Source organism: Sebastes umbrosus, chromosome 2 (assembly GCF_015220745.1).
Source record: "Sebastes umbrosus isolate fSebUmb1 chromosome 2, fSebUmb1.pri, whole genome shotgun sequence".
Lineage (NCBI taxonomy): Eukaryota > Metazoa > Chordata > Actinopteri > Perciformes > Sebastidae > Sebastes > Sebastes umbrosus.
In genome coordinates this window covers 9,087,077-9,108,395 of record NC_051270.1, presented here as the reverse complement: position 1 = coordinate 9,108,395, position 21,319 = coordinate 9,087,077, and the positions used below count along the sequence as shown (strand labels likewise).

At 38.1% G+C, this 21,319-nt stretch overlaps 2 protein-coding genes across 3 annotated transcripts in view; one reads left to right on the top strand and one right to left on the bottom strand.

Annotated features, from left to right (window-relative positions):
• Positions 1-5,760, bottom strand: part of LOC119476609 (insulin-like growth factor 1 receptor) — a 51,689-nt gene extending 45,929 nt beyond the window's left edge. Inside the window, exon 1 of one of the 2 annotated variants that reach the window (XM_037750025.1) lies at positions 4,782-5,760. In XM_037750025.1, the coding sequence (XP_037605953.1) occupies positions 4,782-4,881 (100 nt within the window). In that variant the 5' untranslated portion in view covers positions 4,882-5,760. The remainder of the gene's footprint in view (positions 1-4,781) is intronic. The other variant, XM_037750017.1, reaches the window with a different exon arrangement.
• A 6,980-nt stretch (positions 5,761-12,740) lies between these two features.
• ap3s2 (adaptor related protein complex 3 subunit sigma 2) lies at positions 12,741-21,291 on the top strand. The gene is made up of 6 exons (XM_037748507.1): positions 12,741-12,960; positions 14,905-14,996; positions 15,572-15,683; positions 16,605-16,676; positions 18,445-18,552; positions 20,157-21,291. The coding sequence occupies exons 1-6, from the start codon at positions 12,892-12,894 to the stop codon at positions 20,280-20,282; spliced, it is 579 nt and encodes a 192-aa protein (XP_037604435.1). The 5' UTR covers positions 12,741-12,891; the 3' UTR covers positions 20,283-21,291.
• Positions 21,292-21,319: the final 28 nt, after the last annotated feature.

Genomic DNA, 21,319 nt, shown 5'->3' with positions numbered 1-21,319 from the left:
AAAAGGTTTAGAATACAAACAGTTCTAATGGCATCGAAGAGTACAAATGGTTGAACGCATTATGCATAATCAGTGTTACGATTATGAGGGGGTCCTCAATTTTCTCCCATGTAAGGGGTCCCTGGCCCCAAAAGGTTTGAGAACCCCTGTTCTAAACTTATCCACTGAATAGCAGCTCTGGAGTCAGTTACACACAGAAAGTGAGGCCACTGTGATCGTATGACACTACCCTAAAGCAAGCTGACATTTTTCACCATTTTATAGACCAACAAAAAAGGGCTGATAGCATCCCTTCTCTGAAAAACACAAAAGAAAGTTGGGCCCAGTTGTGCAAATTAAGTTAGTAAACTGGCGAAAACAAGATCGTCCTATAATTCTTTCCCTAAAAAGCAACTCTTGTGAGGTTGACCTCTTTCAACCCCACTTGTGACATAAGTTTCAAAGCACACTGGAGCTGTGGCTTGTAGTCTACCAGTGCCAAGCTAAAATGTGATAAAGTCGTAACGCTTTTCTTTGCATTTGGCATTTTAATTGGGGATAATTTTTTTTCCCACATAAAATAGAGGTTTAAGAACTGTAGGCTTTCTGACCAAAAAACTGCTGAGAGTTTAAGTCTTCTCTAGAGAGGACGTGAGAGCCTCTGGTGAGTCATTATAAAATGCCTTTGGCGTGATTTAAGGCAGGCAGGCACTGTGCTGGTATGGCTGTTATGTCTTTCTCTATAATCTACTTGTCAGTGCACACTGTCAGCAGCCCTCAGCGAGCGGCATACCTGTTAATACAATCCCAACACCCGGGCCTGTAAAAAGACACACTGCCTACTAGTGACGTTACGTCACCACCACAGCCTCGACGCTTCACCCTCCGTGGCCTCGCTGCTACGCCAGCATGGCCGTCTTTCATGGGAACTGCTCCTGACCACGCTCGGGAAGAAGATACTAAACAAATGATCAAAATTTACATCTTGAGCTCCGGCTAAGAGAAAATGCCGATAGCAGGTGTAGCAGCTTAATAACTCCCCCCCCTCCTTCTCCTCACACACTGACACATTTTAAACAGCTGAGTACACAAGCCTATCTCTTCAGCTTTGATGAGCCTCCAGATCACATATTTACTTTTGATAACCTTTTCCCAGCTGGCCGCAGCGCCCAGACTATCCGCAGACAATCAGAGGAAATCCACTAGAAGTCCCAGAAGACAAGAAAGAGGAAGCAATTCGCCCTCTAAGCTGGTGCTTCATACACTGCCACTAGACTGCAGCAAGTCTGTTTACTCCTCATTTCCATCCTGTTAGTGACAGATTGCCCGAGGGGGGGAACGTATTCATAAATACTTTTCCACATGAGAGTCAAGGTGGGAAGAAAAGCGCTGGGAAGCTTTAGCAAAAGATCATTCTTGACAGATAAAACTTCATGTGAAAGGCTGTGTCTGCAGCGACAGAGCTGAACCTGGTTAACCCGAACCTAGCAGCTGCCCTTTAGTCCCGACTGATACAGCAAACCAGCAGGAATGCTCAGAGTTTAGCCACACAAGGAAGCTTTAGACGGCTCCACGCCGGAGCGAGAATAAATGTAGGATTTCGATGGGAGAACCTCTCTGCTTCTCCCAGGTTTGTCCCGTAACCACTGGAGCTAACAGTAAACCCCATGACACACAGTTCACAAGCTCCTCACTCTTTCCAATCAACAGAACTTGGTCTGTTTTGCTTGCGAATGTACTTTGGCTTGTTCTATTTTAAAACCCAGACCCTGGTTCAATCCCCCAAACCCACCCCTCCCCGACATGTCATGATGAATGGGATGAATCAGGAAGCCTAGTTTACAGTAGAACTGGAAACATGGGAAAAAAAAAGTCCGATGGCAACACATAAAAAGAAATTTGGAATAAATATAGAAGCTTTTAAAAATTCATTAAATTTGAAGGTTTACATGCTGACAGAAGCTTCAATTAAAAGTCCCATTCCTTGCACTAAGCTGTCTGTGCGGGACCGATTGGTGCGTCTTAAAGTTCAGTCAAAATTAAGAAGTTCAATGGATTGTCACTGGACTAAAATAAGGGATGCACCGATACCGGATTGGATATCGGGTCGAAACTTATTCAAATAGCTGGATCGGGTATCGGTGACAATGAGGCAAATCTATTCAATTCAGTTCTATGTTTATATACTATAAACATGATATACTGGAATATTAATCACTGTTTAAGTTTTGTTGCTGCATTAAAAAGGTTTACACATGAATTTTAATTCCTGTTAACTTACAGTTACATTTTGTTTTACAAAGTTAGGAAAGCAATGTTTAAGTCAAGCCTGATGTTTCCTTACACATAAAAGAATGATCCCAGTCTCTTCCACACAGTGAGGCATACAGGTTATTAACTAAACACCGGTATCGGATCGGTACTCGGTATCGGCCGACACCCAAAGCCCCGGTATCGCCATCGGTATCTGGACTGAAAAAGTTGGATCGGTGCATCCCTAACTAAACTCTATAACCTCAGCCCTGTGGTTACATAGAGAATTGCACAACAATGTATTTTCATCCCAGCATTTACAGCTACTGCTAATTTCCAATGCCCGTCCCTAGAAGGGCCCTTAAAATATAAAAATATATAAAAGTCTAGCTACATGTTTTTATGATGAACCTCTGATACCGAATGGACTGGACCAGGCTATAAACCATCACATCTTCACTTCACTGACTTCCTGTGACTACAACAATCAAAACATAAATATTGTGTGTGTGTATGTGTTTATTTTCTGTTGAAGCATCTAAAGCAAATTGACACAGTTTGCAGTACTTTTTCTTACTTCAGTATGAAAATGATAGATCACATTTTTGGATGTAGAGGAACATCTACCTTTTTATTTCTCAAATCCTATTTCTGTTTGCGGTTTTCTGCTGAGATCACAGATGCCTTCCACTTTTCGTTGATTGTAATTAACCACACTGTGACTCAGAGTTGACAATGTGGTGTATATATAAATATATATATATATATATATATATATATATATATATATATATATATATATATATATATATATATATATATATATATATATATAGCTTGACTGGCTTTCTCCATTGGCTGAGTCATGGTAATGTATTTACCAACGCACTTAAACTGACTCATTGTCTGTGGTGAGTGTTTTATAACCAAGTTACACTATTACAAGTGGACTTTCTACAATCTTTAACACAGTACAGGACTGTCACGAATACCATTTTTTGGGCTTCGAAGCTTCAGTGAGTAATATTCGAAGGTATTCGAAGCTTTGCTTTTTGGATTTATACATTATTATTATATACTCATATATAAACAAACAAACAAAAAATAAAAAAACAAAGCATTCAAATACAGATTTTGAGGTTGAATACCATGGCAACGGCCGAAGCTTCGAAGAATTCGGTTCAGCTCTAACACAGCATTCACCAATACAAAGTTAACTAGTAGGGCTGGGATGATTCAACTATCACCCTATTCAATACTATCCCGATACTTGGGCGCCGATTTGATATGTATTGCTATTTTAAAGTATTGCGATTCCACAAGTATTGCGATTTTTGTTAACTTTTTTTAACACTAGACCATGAGAAAAAGTTGAATTGTACACTTCTAGGGACTTTAACTTGGGAAAATATCTAAATTAATACAGTAAGAATGTTTGATTTATAAGCATGTATGTAGTCAGAGATATCAAATATATCAAATCATTGTCAGGAATTATTTATCACATTTTTTCCAGCAACCCAAAAATGAAAGAATAAAAAGCATTTCCCTCACAAATTAGTGGTATTTTCTTGTTAATTTATAAGGAACTTCTGGTGGATGTAATCACACTAATTTGCATCACTATCAGAACAAAATTACATATTAAATGCTTTTCTCACTAAGATAAATATAGTGTGGTATGTAATGTGTATATTGTTGTTTGTGTTGTATGTTTGTATGTATGGACTTCGAGCCTGTCCATAAAGATTAATTGAATTGATAGTTCCTACATACACATAGTATTATATTATATCATTTCCATACAGTAAGCTGAGTGCAAACTCACAGAAATGTAATAAACTGTGAAGAAAACATGGTTGTCTCTATTTACAATGCAGTATTACATATATACACGGTGTGTATAGTAAAGCATGGTGTTTTCACTGTAAGCTAACCTTATTTCCCATGTTTAAACAGCAGTGGATATAAATAAAGGTATTTCCCCTCACAAATTAGTCTTGTTAATTTATAAGGGACATATAGGTGATTATAATCACACTAATTTACTACTACTACTACTACTACTACTAACAGAACAAAATTACATATTAAATGATTTTCCCACTAAGATAATTATAGTTCCTACATACACATAGTATTATATTATATAATTCCCATATAGCAGGCTGCAAATTCACAGAAATGTAATAAAATGTCCAGGAAACATGGTTGTCTCTATTTACAATGCAGTATAAATAAAGGCATTTCCCTCACAAATTAGTGGTATTTTTCTTGTTAATTTATAAGGGATAATGTTTTATACTTCTGGTGAATATAATCACATTAATTTGCTAATTGGCTGAGTGCAAATTCACAGAAATGTAATAAAATGAAATGGAAACTTGGTTGTCTCTATTTGCAATGCAGTATTCTATATGCACGGTGTGTATAGCAAAGCATGGTCATCTTATTTCCCATCATATATATCTAGCCATCAGTGCAGCATGCGTATAGTGTGTGCAGCAGCGTGTAGATGCAGAGCAGCAGCAGCATCAGTGGTTACTTACTCTCTGCGGTGGCGGGCCGGAGGCAGGACTTCAGACCCAGCAGCATCATCATCACACCCCAAAACAAGGTCAAGCGGCTTCTTTCCTTTACACACCTCATTCCTGGATGAATAAATCCTCACAAATCCTGCAAATAAATACGTTGAGGTGCAAAAACCTGCAGCAAAACCTGCTCAGATGTATAAAAAAAGCTTGTTTTGAATCTGTAATCTTGCAGCAGTTAGCAGCCGGCTAATGGAGAGAGCTAATAGCTGCAACACAAACACGCTTGATGGAGGGATATTTATATCCTATTATGCTCCAAAAAAAAACGCAAAAAAGACCAGAAAATATGCATGCATAGTTGTGTTTTTATCCCTGCTGAAAACGACGTCGCATTGATGTGTTATAATGAAAGCAATGCGGTTAAAGTAACGGCGGGGATTCCTCCTCCTCTGTGATAATCCGCATCTTCAGCCTCCATAGCTGCAGGGAAACAACAAACAAGCATGGATGCAAAGAGGCTTTAACGTGTTCATTAAATGCACAGGCGTGTTGTGTGCACGCACGACGTTTTTTGTAGATAAAGAGCTAGTTTCAGCCTCCTTCTTTTCCTCCTCCTCCTCCTCTTCTTCAGCCGCTCATCATGCAACCGCGTTGTTGTTGTGGTGGTTCACCTTCATCTCAGCGGGAGAAATGGGAGTATTTGACCTCCAGGTTTAGTCCTCTGGGTTATCTAAAGCCTCCTCCGTCGATGTGGGTAGATAGATAGATAGCTTGAGCGGGTAGCGCAGTTTAGTAGAGAGATTAATGTTGCAGGTACCGTCCACAGAAGGTGTCTCCTCTCCGGTAGATCAGTCTGCAGTCTGCTGCTGCTGCTCTGTTCGCTTCGCTGTAAACACGGCGCCCCTGCTGCACAGATCGTCTCTGTTTCAACAAGATGAATCACTCCACAAGCTTTCTGGGCTCCGCCTTCCTTCCTTACAAAAGTCTGTGAAAAGTGGGCGTCGCTCTTCTACTGCAGTTTTTAGCAGCGACTATTATAGGAGAGAGCAGTTACCATAGTGATACTGGTCTGGTACTCTCACAAGAAGGTCGGTTTTATCTCTCTATGTTCATTAACAGAATAAACATATTAACAACATTTGTCATTCAACTGCATTATCATTTGCACCCAATTACCATTTCACTACTACCAACTTTCCTTGTACATTTCATTCATTTTTTCTCCTGTAGAATACCAAAAAAAATAAAAGAAAGAAAGGAATGATCATACCAACAAGTGGACAGTCAGAAACAAGTTACATACAATGAAAAGCATAAGAAAAATAAATTGTCAAACACTTGATTCCTTGATTTACATATTTGAAAAGGAGTGAGAAAAAGTATAAACTTATTTAATCCCACCCCTTCTCCATAAGTCAATTATTAATTATTAACCAGCTTCCTTATTGAGCCATACATATACTCTAATTAAATTTTCCTAAATTTGTCTAACTATAATTATTATTATTTATAATTATTCTAACTATAATTATTACCTTTAATCTGTGTCATACAGAAATATAAATGAATTACTGATATAGTTGTCCTTATCAAAATATAAATTTGTTATCAATCCAGAATACCAATTCATTACTTATAATATAACTTAATCACAATACCAATTCATTACTTACATATTTATCTTAATCATATTGACTATTTGTTATCTTTTCTTATATGCGCAAATTATTATTAATAATATACAATTTATAATATACAATATGCACATGCAATACAACATGCAATATATATATATACATACACTGCACATTGCACTACATGTGCACACTGCATACCACATAATACATATATATATATACATAAATATAGACATATATACATATATACAATACACAGCATCCGACCATGCATACATTAGTCTTATACCCAAAATCAAATATCCACAAATTTGCATTATTCTTTACAGAAAAAAATAGGAAGAATAAATATTAAGACTAAATACATTCACACCAGACACGAGGCAAGCGTGTTATATAAAGTGGATCGTCATTAATCTACCTAGTAGCCTATATAAACAAACCTACTTTCCAATTTGATGCATGCATGATTTTTTTGTGCACTTCTTCTTAAAGGTCCATAACAAGATAAAATGTAGACAGAGTGAGACGTCAGAGTTTTCCATCTCCTCTCTGCTCACCGCCGTAGCGACTCTGTTTACGAGTCTGTCTGAAGGAAAACCAGGATGATGCTGAATCCAGGATCAGGGTTGTTTTGCTGCTCTCACAGACGAATACACAGCAAAGAGCTGCCTATATACAAAGATCATGTCTGTCTGCGCCACCTGTAATTACACTCATCCACGCAGTCTGTCACAGTTGTGTCTTTATATGCATATTATCCTGTCATTCATACATGTAGACAAATATCACCTATTCAGATTCACATATTCCTTTTTATAGGGATTAACGTGCTGTGTTATTTCTGTCTTATTGTTATCTAGACATAAAAATAATATGTGGTTGTTTTTACATTACGATATGATGTTAGGCTATTTAACCTTGTTTAATGTGCTGGAATATAATAATAAAATCACAAATTTGCATGGTTCTGAACCCCTTTTGCCTTGTAATATTATATCACAAAAAAAAATATCACGTAGTCATGTCTCTTTTGGAGCTTGGTAGCAACTCATGCAAAAACATTTGGCTCTGGGTTTCCCCTGAAAAGACACCAAAATGCTGCCATCCTGAGGGGAGCAGATGCAACTGCAGACTACAGACAGTAAAATCAAATATAGGGAGGGCTTGCTGAAGAAAACTATGGAAATATTAGTGTATTTCTTTCTTCTCTCTGCATATGTTGTCATCATGGGAAGCTGCAGTGGATATAGTCCCAGTAACCCTGACCTTGTTAAAGTTGCAGTGGGTAGAAATGGAGCAAATATGATTAATAAAACAGTCACTAAATCCTGACAGTAGTGCATGAGAGAGGTAATCTGAAAGAAATCATGTTCCTCCGGTGTCCTCCGGTGCTCCTAATGGCATCTGCAAGATTTCCCGTATCGGAGGAAAACAACCAATCAGAGCCTCGCCGTCTCTGAGCAGCTGTCAATCACTCGCCAACTCCGATCAAACGGTCAAACTAGGCAGCGCTGATCAAATATGAATCAATAGTCTGTTACTATAATGCCTATTTCTCGCCTCAAATGTTTTCCGAAACATCTTGTAGTGTACTGTTTAGCTGTAAGATGAGAAAGTTTGTGACCCGGCGGCAGCCATGTTGAGATCAGTTGAGGAAATACCAAGCACCGCCCACCTCTTGCCACAGCTAAACACACTACAAGATGTTTCTGAAAACATTTGAGGAGAGAAGTAGGCATTACAGTAACAGAATATTGATTCATATTTGATCAGCGGCGCCTAGTTTGACCTTTGATCGGAGTTCGCAAGTGATTGACAGCTGCCTACGTTGAATGAACGGCCAATAGGAACGCTCTCTCTCTGAAATGACCTGTGATTGGCCAAAGTCTCCCATCAGTGGCTAGATGTTCTAAAGCCTGAAAACAGAGCCATGAGGAGGTGCAGAAGTCTAGTTTTCTCTCCGAATACTTGAATTACTATATGCTGAAAGGTTTTTATGGAATTTTTTCTTTTTTGTCTGCCTACTGCAGGTTTAATGCGCTGTCAAACTAATAGAGCTAAACAGGGTTTTCAACCGTTAACCTTGGCTTTGCATGACCTCTTTAGCTCCCAAAAACTACTGTAGCCTTGTGAGCTGGATGGAGACAGAGCAGTTAACCCCCTCAAAACAACTCATCTCATCACACTGACTTCCACTTTCTTTGAGACGCAGACAGGTACAGTTGCAAGGATCTTTTGAGGGCTGAGGTCTGAGGTCTGAGGACGTGGAGGGCCAGCGGCTTATGGTGCTGTGAGAGAAGCAGACAGTAAACAAAGAAACGCCCATAGAAGAGCCCCTGACAGTTTTGATTATCCCTGTAATTACAGGCCGCTTTCATCACTTCACAGAGCAGAGCACAGAAGCATTATTCGAACGCCACACATTACCTCAGCTCTGGCAGAGAGCGCTCGGCATCCGTCACAATCCAACAATTAGCACTGAGAGAGAGAGAGAGGGAGAGAAAAAAAATGCACATTAAAAATGAAGTGAATATCAGTGGCCACCCAAGAGTCCAAATACAGTGAGTCACCCTCTAACAAGTGCTCACTGTACCAACATGACCTCCCTGTGCCAGAGAATGTTGTGCCTGTCCACTTGCATTTGTTAAGTCCCTATTAAAGTCCCCATGAAGGCAGCCGGCGGGCCCACCTACCTCGACTGTCCCGGTGGAATCCATTCTCGCACTGCACTCATGTGGAAATAAGCCTGTTTACCACCAACGGGTCACACATGCTAATGAGCGTCTGTTTGTTTTCCACTGTGCTCATGCAGGAGGAAGGGAATTTAGAGGGGAAATAATAGATGATATGCAGACAACAGCCCGGGTGGCTTTGCTGCACTAATGATGAAAAACGTACAACAGAGAAATAATGGATATGAAATCAGAACAGGAAATGTGGGCTGACATTTTTGATGTTGCTGGGTCTGATCACACAGACGTACTGAATGTCGGGCTGGCCTGGTTTGCGGTGTAGTTGAATCCCCAGATAGACGGACAATAGACCATAGACCCAATGACCCCCCCATCTGACTGGTAAGGTATACCATATTGTGTAGAATTTTAGATACTTGTCTACACCATAAACTGTAGATCCTATACAGTCTATACTGATGACACAGCGATCAATTCTCAATCGCTTTGTATCTTCTCCCCTTATTCAAATTTATACCAAAAATACCAAGAAAAGCACCAAGGTGTTAAGAAATACAATGATGATCATTCACCTGTGCATTCTCTGCAGTATTCTCATGTTCTTTCCTACATGTCAAAATGTCTTCATTGAAAAAGGCATATTGCCTTTAGATGCATGTTTTTGTATCACAGGTCAGATGGTTAGCATCGTTACCTTACACCGACAGTCCAGGGGTTAAATACTGACCCTGGTCCTATATCTTTGTGACATATGTGTGGGTTTCATCCCACTGTCCAAAGACATACTGGTGAGGTGGCCTGTAGAATCCACATAGTCTGTAAGAATAGATGAAGTGCATCGCTGTTCCCCTCCTCATGTTGTTTCTGTGACCGGCTCCCTCATGACCCCCATGACCCTGCTTTGTTTTGGCTCAACTGCTTTCATGGTGGCCAGGTCACACACTTTCTCATTTTACAGCTACACCGTACACTACAAGATGTTTCTGAAAACATTTGAGATGAGAAATAGGCATTACAGTAAAATATTGATTCATATTTGATCGTCGAAGTTTGATCGTTTGATCGGAGTTTAGGAGTTTAGCGAGCAGTAGTTGACAGCTACTGTAGAGGATCCTCGGCTCGGCTTGGTTGTTTTTGTTTGGGCGTGGCAGAAACTTGCAATTGCTATTAGGAGCACTAGGAGGACAAAGAGGAACCTGATTTTCTTTCTTTTAGTATCTGTCTCATGCACTGCTGTCAGGATATAGCCTAGTGACAGTTTTATAGAAATAACTTCTTATCATATTTGCTCGAAGTTATCAACTGCAGCTTTAAGTACGGAGGATTAATACATTCTTATTTCATTCAGTGTAGTATCATCAACTACAATCCGTTTTCACAGAAAACTGTACATTTAAACTTGACAATATGTGATTGTTAAATCAGTGATTATATACATCATAATTGATATTTATATTAGAACAGCAACAGGCTGAGAGGAGCTATATTAAAAGTCTGCCGTTCACTAACAGTGACACAGAGCAATATTACACGGGTAAGAAAAGATTTCACCCTTGCGTGCCTGCATTGGATGGACAACACAATCATTTGTCTGTAAATAGGTTTACCAGTTTGGTGAAGAGGTTCTTAATGTTTGTTTTTTGTGGACACTTTCTGGGGTGTTAAATCAGCTCAAAAATTTGGGAGGCCGTAGTGTAATGTCATTAAGGAAAGATTCACTCAAGATTGTTGGCGAGGGTGTTCTTCTGACCATTATTTTTTCTGTCTTTGGCACATGTATATTGATTTTGAGACCTTTTGCTGTAACATTACATAATTAGAAAGGTAAAGCTGGTGTAACATCACTGCTTTGAGATTTCAAGGCAGCCGTGAAGACAAAGGTACAAAGGGTCCAGTGATTACGTGCACGGTGCCTCAGTTGCTGGTTTGGTGCATTAGTCACAAAGACTGCAAAGTGATGTAATGTGGCGGTATAAAGTCTCAGAACTCCTGATGACACATGGGAAACACAGAAGAAGAGGAACAACGTAAACCCTCACCAGTGTTGCCACGTAATGGGATGTTGACTTAATAACGCCTCACAAAATCTCCACAAAAAGTTAAAAAAAAAAATTGAGCATCACTAAACTGCTTTACTACAGAGTTCCTGTATTATATTTGATGGTGTCCAAAGTTTAAAGATGTGTCATGTCAATGTGTTTCGAGAATCAGGGGACATATAAGAACAACTCTGCCAATGTTTATAAGAAGCAGGGACACAATACATTTCATATACTGTTTTTTATGTGTTCCATGCTGATGTCTTGAGTGAATTTAAGCCACAAAGTATGCTGTGAATTCAGTTATCTTCACATTTATCCAGCCCCATTTTATCTAAAACATCATGTCTGAACTGTGATTTTCTCAGAGTTTTTAGAGTATTTCTGACTGATTGTTCACCATAGGTCATATATATTGTATAAAATACACATTTCACCTCACATAGGCTACACAAGAGATATTTAGGACGTTTTAATGAAAGAATCAAGACTTGTGAGTGCATTTACATGCACATTAATATGCAAGCTTTTAGCCTTATGGTTTTGATCTAATTTGGGATATAGCTATGATGTTTAGCCTACAAGGAACATGAGAAATTCAAGGACTGTATATAAAGAGAGAAACTTTGTTATTCACATCCCTGTATACATGATTCTAACAGTATCCAGGCTTCTGATTGTCTTTATTTGTCGGCACAACACAAAGCGTCTGGGTCAGTCCTTCTTGCTGGTAGCCATCAGGCTCCACAACCAGGGCTGACCCCCACATGAAAACTGCACTATCTGGACCATCTGGACTATCTGGACTATCTGGATTATCTGGACTATCTGCATCTATCTGCACTACCTGCACCCACTGGTGCACTTTAAACTTTAACCTTACTTTACACTACATCCCATATACCATTTTATAGACTTTACATATTACATCTATTTATTGTACACTACATTTTTTATTGACGGACGGTACAGGCTATGTCCATTCACTATGTTCATTCCCTATGTATATTCTGTATCTCTATTTATTATTTTTATAATTCTTTGTATTGTATTTGTACCTATACCTCTGTATCTCCTATTGAACATGTGTTTGTAGATTGTTTTTAATGCTACTTCTTGTTTTTGGTTTAATTTACAGAAGAACATTTTGAAAAAGATATACTAACAAACATATTACTCACTTCTAACAATCCCAGGTTTTCGGCAGAGGAAATTTACACAATTCATTTTATTAATATCTTAGCAAAATATTATATACATAAAATGATATGGCTTAAAAGAAAACCTTCCTTTTATATTTTTTAAAACATATTTGGCTATGATTGAAAACTTAAAACTCATATATATATTTATATATCAAATATAAAGGTTAATCTTATCTTATCTTATCTTACACAGTATCCTGGTTTCCATCATAGGCTACTCCAGGTAGCATTTTTTTGTTTTTTAGGATATGATGTTTATATCTGCAAAACATAACCGAAATATCCCAAATAACAGATCATAACCATTAGTACTACTGCGCATGTAGATGTGAATGAACTCAATGACCTCAAAGCCCGGAACAAAAAGACTGGAGGTGTTTGTGAGAGGTCGACTGCTGAATGTGGAGAAGCAACCGGATGTATCTAATGAAGACATCCGGCAGCAGCAGAGAGGTCGTTTAGCATTCGAGCTAACATCATTAAACAGTGAAACCTTTATATTTTAACAATTAATTCATATTGTTATTGGAAAACACCAAAGAACAGACATGATTAAAGCTATCTTGATATTTAACAACCACGGGAAGCCGCGGCTGATCCGGTTCTATCAGTACTTTGTGAGTATTGTTGATCAAAACATTAGCATGTTTCTGTTCTTCACTCTGCTCTGACTGAAAGAGTCTGTTTGGGATTAACTAGCTTCTGTCTGCTTGTTTATAATCATCCACAACATACATGTTACCAAGATCTCAATGTGTGTGTTTACAATGTTTTGTCATTAGCTAACTAACTTACAAATAACCTTAGTTTGATGTTATGTTGCAGGAACAAACTGCATTAGCTTCTTTAGCTTCTTTTTTAGTTTCACTTCCTGTTCAGTTAAACTAACATCTCTCTTTGTGACATATATATTTTTAAATATATATATATATTATATTATTATTATTATTATCGTTATTATTATTATTATTAACAATAATAATAACAATAATAATGTTATAATACTAATAATACTAATAACATTGTTATTAGTATTATTATTATCATTATTATTATTATTATTATTAACAATAATAATAACAATAATAATGTTATAATAATAATAATACTAATAACATTGTTATTAGTATTATTAGTATTATTATTAGTATTATTATTATTATTAACAATAATAATAACAATAATAATGTTATAATAATAATACTAATAACATTGTTATTAGTATTGTTATTATTATTGTTATTATTATTAACAATAATAATAATAATAATAATGTTATAATAATAATAATAACATTATTATTATTATTATTAACAATAATAATGTTATAATAATAATACTAATAACATTGTTATTATTATTATTATTATTATTATTATAATTATTATTATTATTAACAATAATAATGTTATAATAATAATAATAATAATAACATTGTTATTATTATTATTATTATTATTATTATTATTATTATTATTATTATTATTATAATAACTCCTCTCCAGTAACTTTTGCTTAGGTAGATGCTGTTACATTACATTCAGATTATTGTGGGTTCAGGTTAAGGTTTTGAAACAAATCAATAACCACAGTTAAACAAGAGCTCAGACACATGGCTGGCAAGATAGTGCAGTGGATCACTGTACTGTGTGATATGACAGACATTATGTGTTGGGAGATAAGTCATGATGAAAGCTCTAAATTAAAGGAAGTGTCTGAAAGGTTTTTGTAAAATATAAAAAACATGTCAACCTGATCATCAAGCAGTGGTGGAATGTAACTAAGTACTATTACTCAAGTACAGAATTTAAGATACTTGTACTTTGCTTGAGTATTTTCTTCTGCTACTTTATACTTCTACTCCACCACATTGCAGAGGAAAGTATTATACTTTTTACTCCACTACATTTATTTGACAGCTTTAGTTACTCTATCTATCAATCTATCTATCTATCTATTAGTTGCAGTCCTTTATACACAATAGTTAAAAAGTATCTCCACCTCAACGACAACAGTAAAATCCTTCTTTTACATGAATGCATGAGTAATAATAATGCATAATATAATATATAATATTAAAACAGCCACAGGGGGGCATTTTTCTACATCGAGTACTTTTACTTTTAATCCTTTAACTACATTTCCTACTTTCAATGCAGGACTTTTACTTGTAACAGAGTATTTTTTACAGTGTGGTATTAGTACTTTTAATTAAGTTAAGTATTCTGAATACTTCTTCCACCATTGTTCACAAGTAACCAGGTGTGGTGGTTATCAAGGCTCTCATCTTAAACATCAACCTTTGCAATGATGTGATAATGTATTTGTGCCTATTATCTGTGAGTGAGAATTTCTGAATGCATGGAAGGCTAATGATCAAATGAAGTTTGGATACTTTCCTTGGTACAAGGTCCTTGTGCAACTTTCACTTCTATATCAGCCAACTAAATGTTAAAAAAATGAAATATCACTCTTGCCTGCAGAGTGAATTTATTAACTAAACACAGAGACTACATTTCCCAGAATTGTTGGCACTTATTGTGTAACGTGTTTCCGTGCAGGCGGAGGACATGCAGCAGCAGATCATTCGGGAGACTTTTCATTTGGTATCTAAAAGAGACGACAACGTCTGCAACTTCTTGGAGGGTGGAAGGCGAGTATTGCTGTTTGCTATGATTCTGTATGAAACTCACATTTTGATAAGCAAATAACTAAACATGTAGTTATACTACATGTACGTCTAATAAGACTGTCAGATGTGGCTATTAGTGGTCAGAAAAGCTGCTGCAACTGAACTTTTGTTTATGTTGGGATTTTTTTAAAGACTGACTTGTGTGTGTGACAGCTAAACATGAGATTACATACATTTGGAGGCTTTTAAGTTTATCCTGGCAGAGACTGAAAGGCATGACATTTTGAGAAAACTTTAATACTATAAACCCTGGGTCATATTCATAGTTTTTCTCAATTTGGTTTGATGTCACAACAGAAGCTGACGTCACTTGGCTGACTGCAGCTGCAGTAGCGTGACTTTAACCATTAGATGGAGGCAAACCCACAAAAGTAGATTTGGTCTCAGTCACTTCTTTTCATTTCTCTAATCAACTCATTTACATACCGAACCCCAACTGTCAGTTTTATAGCAGTTTCACTCCTGCTGTCACTAACACACGCAGCACAAACCACACCTAAAATTTATTTTAAAGTTGCATTGTTATCTTCTTGCAGTCTCATCGGTGGCTCCGACTACAAGCTGATTTACCGACACTACGCGACCCTCTACTTTGTCTTCTGCGTGGACTCGTCTGAGAGTGAGCTCGGCATCCTGGACCTGATCCAGGTCAGCTTCTAATTTATCTAATTGCTTTATAGGCGCATTTAATGTGTGTTTTTTTAGGTAAAATCACACATAACCTTCTGTTTGCTCATACAATGGTCCAAGCTTGAAAAGAAGACTCTCTGCCTCTCCCTTGAGCTACTTAACAAGCTCCTCTCCATCACATTGTGCTGTAGTTGATTAATTGTGGGAAACAGACCTGGTTGTTTTTACTGCTGGTGATCTAAGAAATGAAACTTACTACTGTTTGTCGCAGCGGAAATCTTTCTGGATAAGACAATCGGGGACAATAAAGATTTCCACACAGGGACAATAAAATTTGATGTTCTTGTGATTGCACAAATGAGATATAAATCATCCAACAATGAGTGCCCTAAAAGTTACATCAGTATTCAGATAGGGAGCGAGTGAGTCGACCTGCAGAGTCCTCCCACTGATCACTGACATCACATATTTATCAGCACAATCCCGCATCGTCAATGAAGGAGAATTACGGCATGCTCTGCTTTAAGGCTGCTTCCCTCTTAGTCGATTAGTCAACAAGGCAAAAGTGAGCATGGTTCACATACCCCCGCTCACTGCTTGACCCCTACTAAAGTAGTTGAAAAAATCCCAGTTTTTGGCCAAAATTTCAAAAAATGTGGGCACCCTGGACTTCTAACCCACAAAAGGCACAACTACACCACACTGTCAAACAACATACCAAATATGAAGTTCCTAAGTTAAATAGTTTCCAAGTTCTACTCCAGAATAAGTCACCATTTCTTTAGTTTTTCCAGAGGGGAGCCAGCGTTTGTTATGACAAATATAATCAGAATCTCAAATAATAATCTTCAAAATATGTCTTTTTCTGATTAAAAACATTTGTATGTTTACTCTACAGGTCTGAGATGTTTAACTGTCCAAAATCTTTTTGTGTTGTAGGTGTTCGTGGAAACGCTGGATAAATGCTTTGAGAACGTCTGTGAACTGGACCTCATATTCCACATGGACAAGGTGAGTGGGAGCTTGAGGGAAGCCTTTTCTCTAACGATGGTCTTCAAGTGTTTTTTGGCTACTGTTGGTGCCACGGTGTTGAGCTCAGAGTAGCTGTGACCTAACAGCACAGTTTGAGCTGCTGAATTATGCCCCTCTCCAGTGTCAGAACAACCTGCACTGCTGATTTTTAACTTCTGGGACAACAACTCGGTAAACAACTCTTGCGTGTGATGTTAATTAGCTATCAATGTAAACTTCAGAATAAAAGCTTTACAAGGAAAATTCTTTCACTGTGTAGCAGCTGCAGAAAGCGGTGAAGTAAATGAGATTAGATGAGGCCAGTGGGTCAACATTTTCTTTGGCACTATTTTTGGATGCATCTTATGCTAGTAAATTTGTTGGGCAAAAATCCGTTAAAAGCACATTGGCACAGTGTTGTACATTGGAAGCTGTATCCTGATGTAACCAGCATCTGTAAGACTACGGGGACATTAAGTCCTTTGCGCACCAAGTCTTTTATTTCCATCTATTCTAAACATGTCAAAAACCATGCCATGTTTACTCCATTATGTTTACTATACGTGTGCCAACTCTGAAACAGCAGTTTGTTATAAATGGCTTTGTTGTTCATATTCAGTTAAAGGTTAAGATGAGGGGAAGCTGTAGAGAGACACGACCCCGCAGTAATGTGCAGCGTAGTCGTGTGTGTTTGTCTTTTCCATGCAGCCAGCTGCTTTTCAGAAACAGCTGCGTTGCTGTAGTTGATCCAGTTCCTTTTTGGTGTGTGGGCCCAGCGTTTTTATTAATACTGTATGTCAAAGTGGGCTCGTGACATCATACAGTAGATCTCGAACGAGCGATTCCGCAGCTCTGAAATTCCTCCTTCTTTTGCCAGTTTCCACTCAGAAATGGGAGAGCCGTCAATGCTCGAGGGCTGAATTGTTTTGAAATGGGAATTTTTTGCGAGGAATGATGAAAATAAAACATCTGTCTTCAAGGTTTCCTCTTGTAAATTATCAGATGATGGATTTTAGAAGGAAGCTCTGCATTGTGTACAGACTACGACAAGGCCTCTTCCTCTCTGCCCGGAGCTGAGCTAGAAGTGTTGCTCACTGGAAACTAATCACGCACATGTATACGGCCATCTTGACTGAATTTTCCCCAGCAGGAAATGGATGTCATGTGGTGAAGTGGGGTTTGGCCTTAGGAATGTTTCCAAGACGAAACTTGGAAATATTTCTACTAGAGAGAAAACCTTTTGCTCTCAGTCAGAAGGCTTTCCCAGGTGGACAACAGCACTGCCCTGCAAGGCATCGTAAAAGTTTAATTTATACACGCATGTGAGGGTTTTCTGGTCAGGGTTATCATTCTTAACTTCAGAGTATTTGTGCAATAGAAGACAAGTCTTGTGTTTCCCGAAATATTTTCTGCCCACAGGAATTCACAAATCTCAATTTGAGAGTGAAACATTAGATTTTGTAACTCTTTCATCCCTTCTTTATCACCTGGAATAAAGAAACACAAATGAGCAGAGGATCGTAAAATGCTGAACAACACACCACTTTAAACACTTACGTCTGGCTGACATTTGGAGCAGCCAGATGTGATGTAATCCAGTTTTTATTATTGAACACCATTCAAAATATTGTGTTGCTTTTAGCAGTGTATTCTTAGTATCAAGTCAGAGCCAGCATGCAAAGAGACCTGTTCTGATGACTGAGTTGACATGTACAGCGGCGTGCAGGCTGTCGCTGTGTATTAACTGCTGTGTCATGTCTGTCTGCAGGTTCATTACATTTTGCAGGAGGTGGTGATGGGAGGCATGGTGCTGGAGACCAACATGAATGAGATCGTAGCCCAGGTTGAAGTGCAGACCCGCATGGAGAAGTCAGAGGTCAGTCTGATGGCTGCATTAAAGGACCACGCTAGTGTTTTTGCATGTTTAAGCTCATAGAGTGCAACTTGTGGAACCGCCCCGTTAGGACGGACTATAGTTTTTCAGATACATGAATGTGTGACCATTCACTTCGCTATTAATATCAGACATAAAAGTTTAAAGCTTGCTTGAGATGTCACTAATGTACGGCGGCGTATTAGGAACATTTTAGTTTAAAAAAAAATTATAATTATGGAGCCGAGGGAGGGGGGTAATATTCTTGGAAAAAAACTCCCTAGATTAAAGTCGTAAATTTACGAGAAAAAAAATCACAAATTTGCAAGATTATGAAGACGTAAATTTACAAGAAAAAAACTCGAAAAAATAGTGGAGTGCAAAACCGTGGTAGTGCCAGCTCCGTCTGAATTTCGTTGCTCCTAATGTAGTGTAATGAAGAGCCTCTGAGCGAGGCGAAGGTCCTGAAAGATACATATACACATGTTCTTTCTGTGTTCTTTTATGAATATAAGTAAATACTAATATTGTAGACGTTACAGGAAAGTAGAGACAAACAACTTCTATCTCTGACTACACAAAGGCGTGCATCTTTTATTTCAACACAGCTAACACTAAAACCCCCACTGTTAAGAGGTTAGTCCAGACACACTGCGTTACCATAGTTACACACTGATGCTTTTGAGGGACCGTGCCCAACTGTCATTGTGTCAGTGAAGGGAAAACAACACAGAAAAGGCACATGACATAACTGCTTGTGTTGAATCACAGATTATGGTGAATTAGTTCTTAGAATTGGATGTTCTTCTTGTAAATTTACGACTTTAATTAACAAGTTTTTTCTCTGAATATTAACCCCCTCCCCCGGCTCCGTAATTATATTTTTTGAAATGTCCCTCACTACTGACTGGTTAGGGCAAATAGCTGTATGTTGTATGTTGATGGAAAATGAAACTCTGAAAACAATCAAAAGTGAAACATGGATGTTTTTCAAAAGGAAATGTGCATGACGTGTTGGGAAATACGCTTATTTTCTTTCTTGCTGAGCGTTAGTTAAGACTCTCACGTCTGTACAATAAATATGAAGCTACAACCAGGAGATGCTTATCTTAGCTTAGCATAAAGACCGGTTGAAACTCTGAGCCTGTAACAGAGTCTGCATACCAGCACCTCTAAAGCTCACTAATTAACACGTTTTGTTTAATCTGTTTTAATCTGTACAAAAACTGAAGTGTAAAAATGACACATTGTGGTTTCAGAGGGGGGGTCTGGACTACAGTATCCCTTGGCAAGAATGCGAATAAGCATAGTTCACAACATGTTGAACTATACCTTTAAGGTTGTAGTTCAGCAACCAAATCTGAAGTGTCACATCTCTGAATTTGCTTAGAAGTACTGACAAGGAGACATTTTCATAACAGCTGTAAAGTACAGTTGTAAGTGGACTAAAACATGCAAAAACACAAGTACAGTATGGTTCTTAAATACCTACTGTCATAAAATTGACAGTAGGCATGCAGGAGGTTTTTCCCAGATTATAAGGATGATCACATACAAATTCCTCTCACGGTGTCTTTAAAGGTGTTTTCCATGTTTTGTTTTGGCAGGGAGGTCTCTCGGCGGCCCCCGCTCGCGCCGTCTCTGCCGTGAAGAACATGAACCTGCCCGAGATGCCCCGCAACATCAACATCGGAGACATCAATATCAAAGTGCCGAGCCTCTCCCCGTTCTGAAACATGTTCCAGCTGAGCTCTGCGGGGCCGATGTACTACTGATGCAGATCCTCTTCCACCCAGAGAAAAACAGTTTTATATGTGTATTATTATTATCATGGAACCACAGCAGCTTATTCTCTCCCCCTTCATTCCTCTCTTCTCACGTGAACGGGAGATAAGCAGCGGATTAATGTTGAGTTCTACTGTACGCAAGTTACAGTTTGCTCCAGTTGAAGGATTTGCACAATAATGTAAAGTTTGATTCTATAAAGCATTAAGAGGAATATTAATATCTGTGTATTTTCTGCTATCCTTTCTGTGTTTTTTATTTTTTTATTTCTCCAGTTGATACTCTCCCCAAAAAGAAAAATGAACTGTGTTGGCCCAGTGCCTATTTTCCTGCACAACTCTTCCAAATCTCTGACATTCATCAACGGTCGCCGCTTCCAAGGTTTGAAAACTTTCCCTCTGTCTGGAGCGAGCTTTTTGGACTCGGCACAGTTCACTGTAATGAGATCTTTTGGCTTCAGCGTTTGGTTATAATTACTGAATCACCACTTTATCTCCTGTTCCAAGTGTGCGTTCATACAAACCCGGATTACGCTCCTCTGCTTGGCTCTTGTCACAGTTTATTTTCCTTTCTCTGTAATATATTGTGTCTCCGACATCCTCATGATTTGTGAATAATGTTATTGCTCTCCTGGGTGCAGATTGCGCTCAGTGCTGCAAATGTAAATGCTGTTTAGTTCTAGACAACTTTTAATGTGCTGTGGTAGGATCTTGCCAACATCTGCTCAGAGAGGCAACAGACCAACTTTGGCTTTTTTTTTTGTATTGTTAAGTGTTTGTATAAAGTGTCTTATTGGCTGTATTTAGTGGTCAGAATCAGTTCATTTAAGCCATACTCTGGTAGAGTGTCACTGTTAATTCCTGTCAAGCCTGTCAAACCTGTCAGGGAAGGTTAAATGTGTCTGTGTCAAAGACATTCCTTGCCATGGTGAACTAAATAAATCAAAATACAAATGCTCATGGTTGTGCTTTGTCGTGTGTCAACT

What these genes read in the sequence shown, in the direction of transcription:
- ap3s2 (XM_037748507.1), top strand. Translation starts at nt 12,892, where the DNA reads ATGATTAAAGCTATCTTGATATTTAACAACCACGGGAAGCCGCGGCTG. An exon ending in AACTTCTTGGAGGGTGGAAG is followed by an intron (nt 14,997 to 15,571) that starts GCGAGTATTGCT and finishes ATCTTCTTGCAG; the next exon opens with TCTCATCGGTGGCTCCGACT. An exon ending in TCATATTCCACATGGACAAG is followed by an intron (nt 16,677 to 18,444) that starts GTGAGTGGGAGC and finishes GTCTGTCTGCAG; the next exon opens with GTTCATTACATTTTGCAGGA.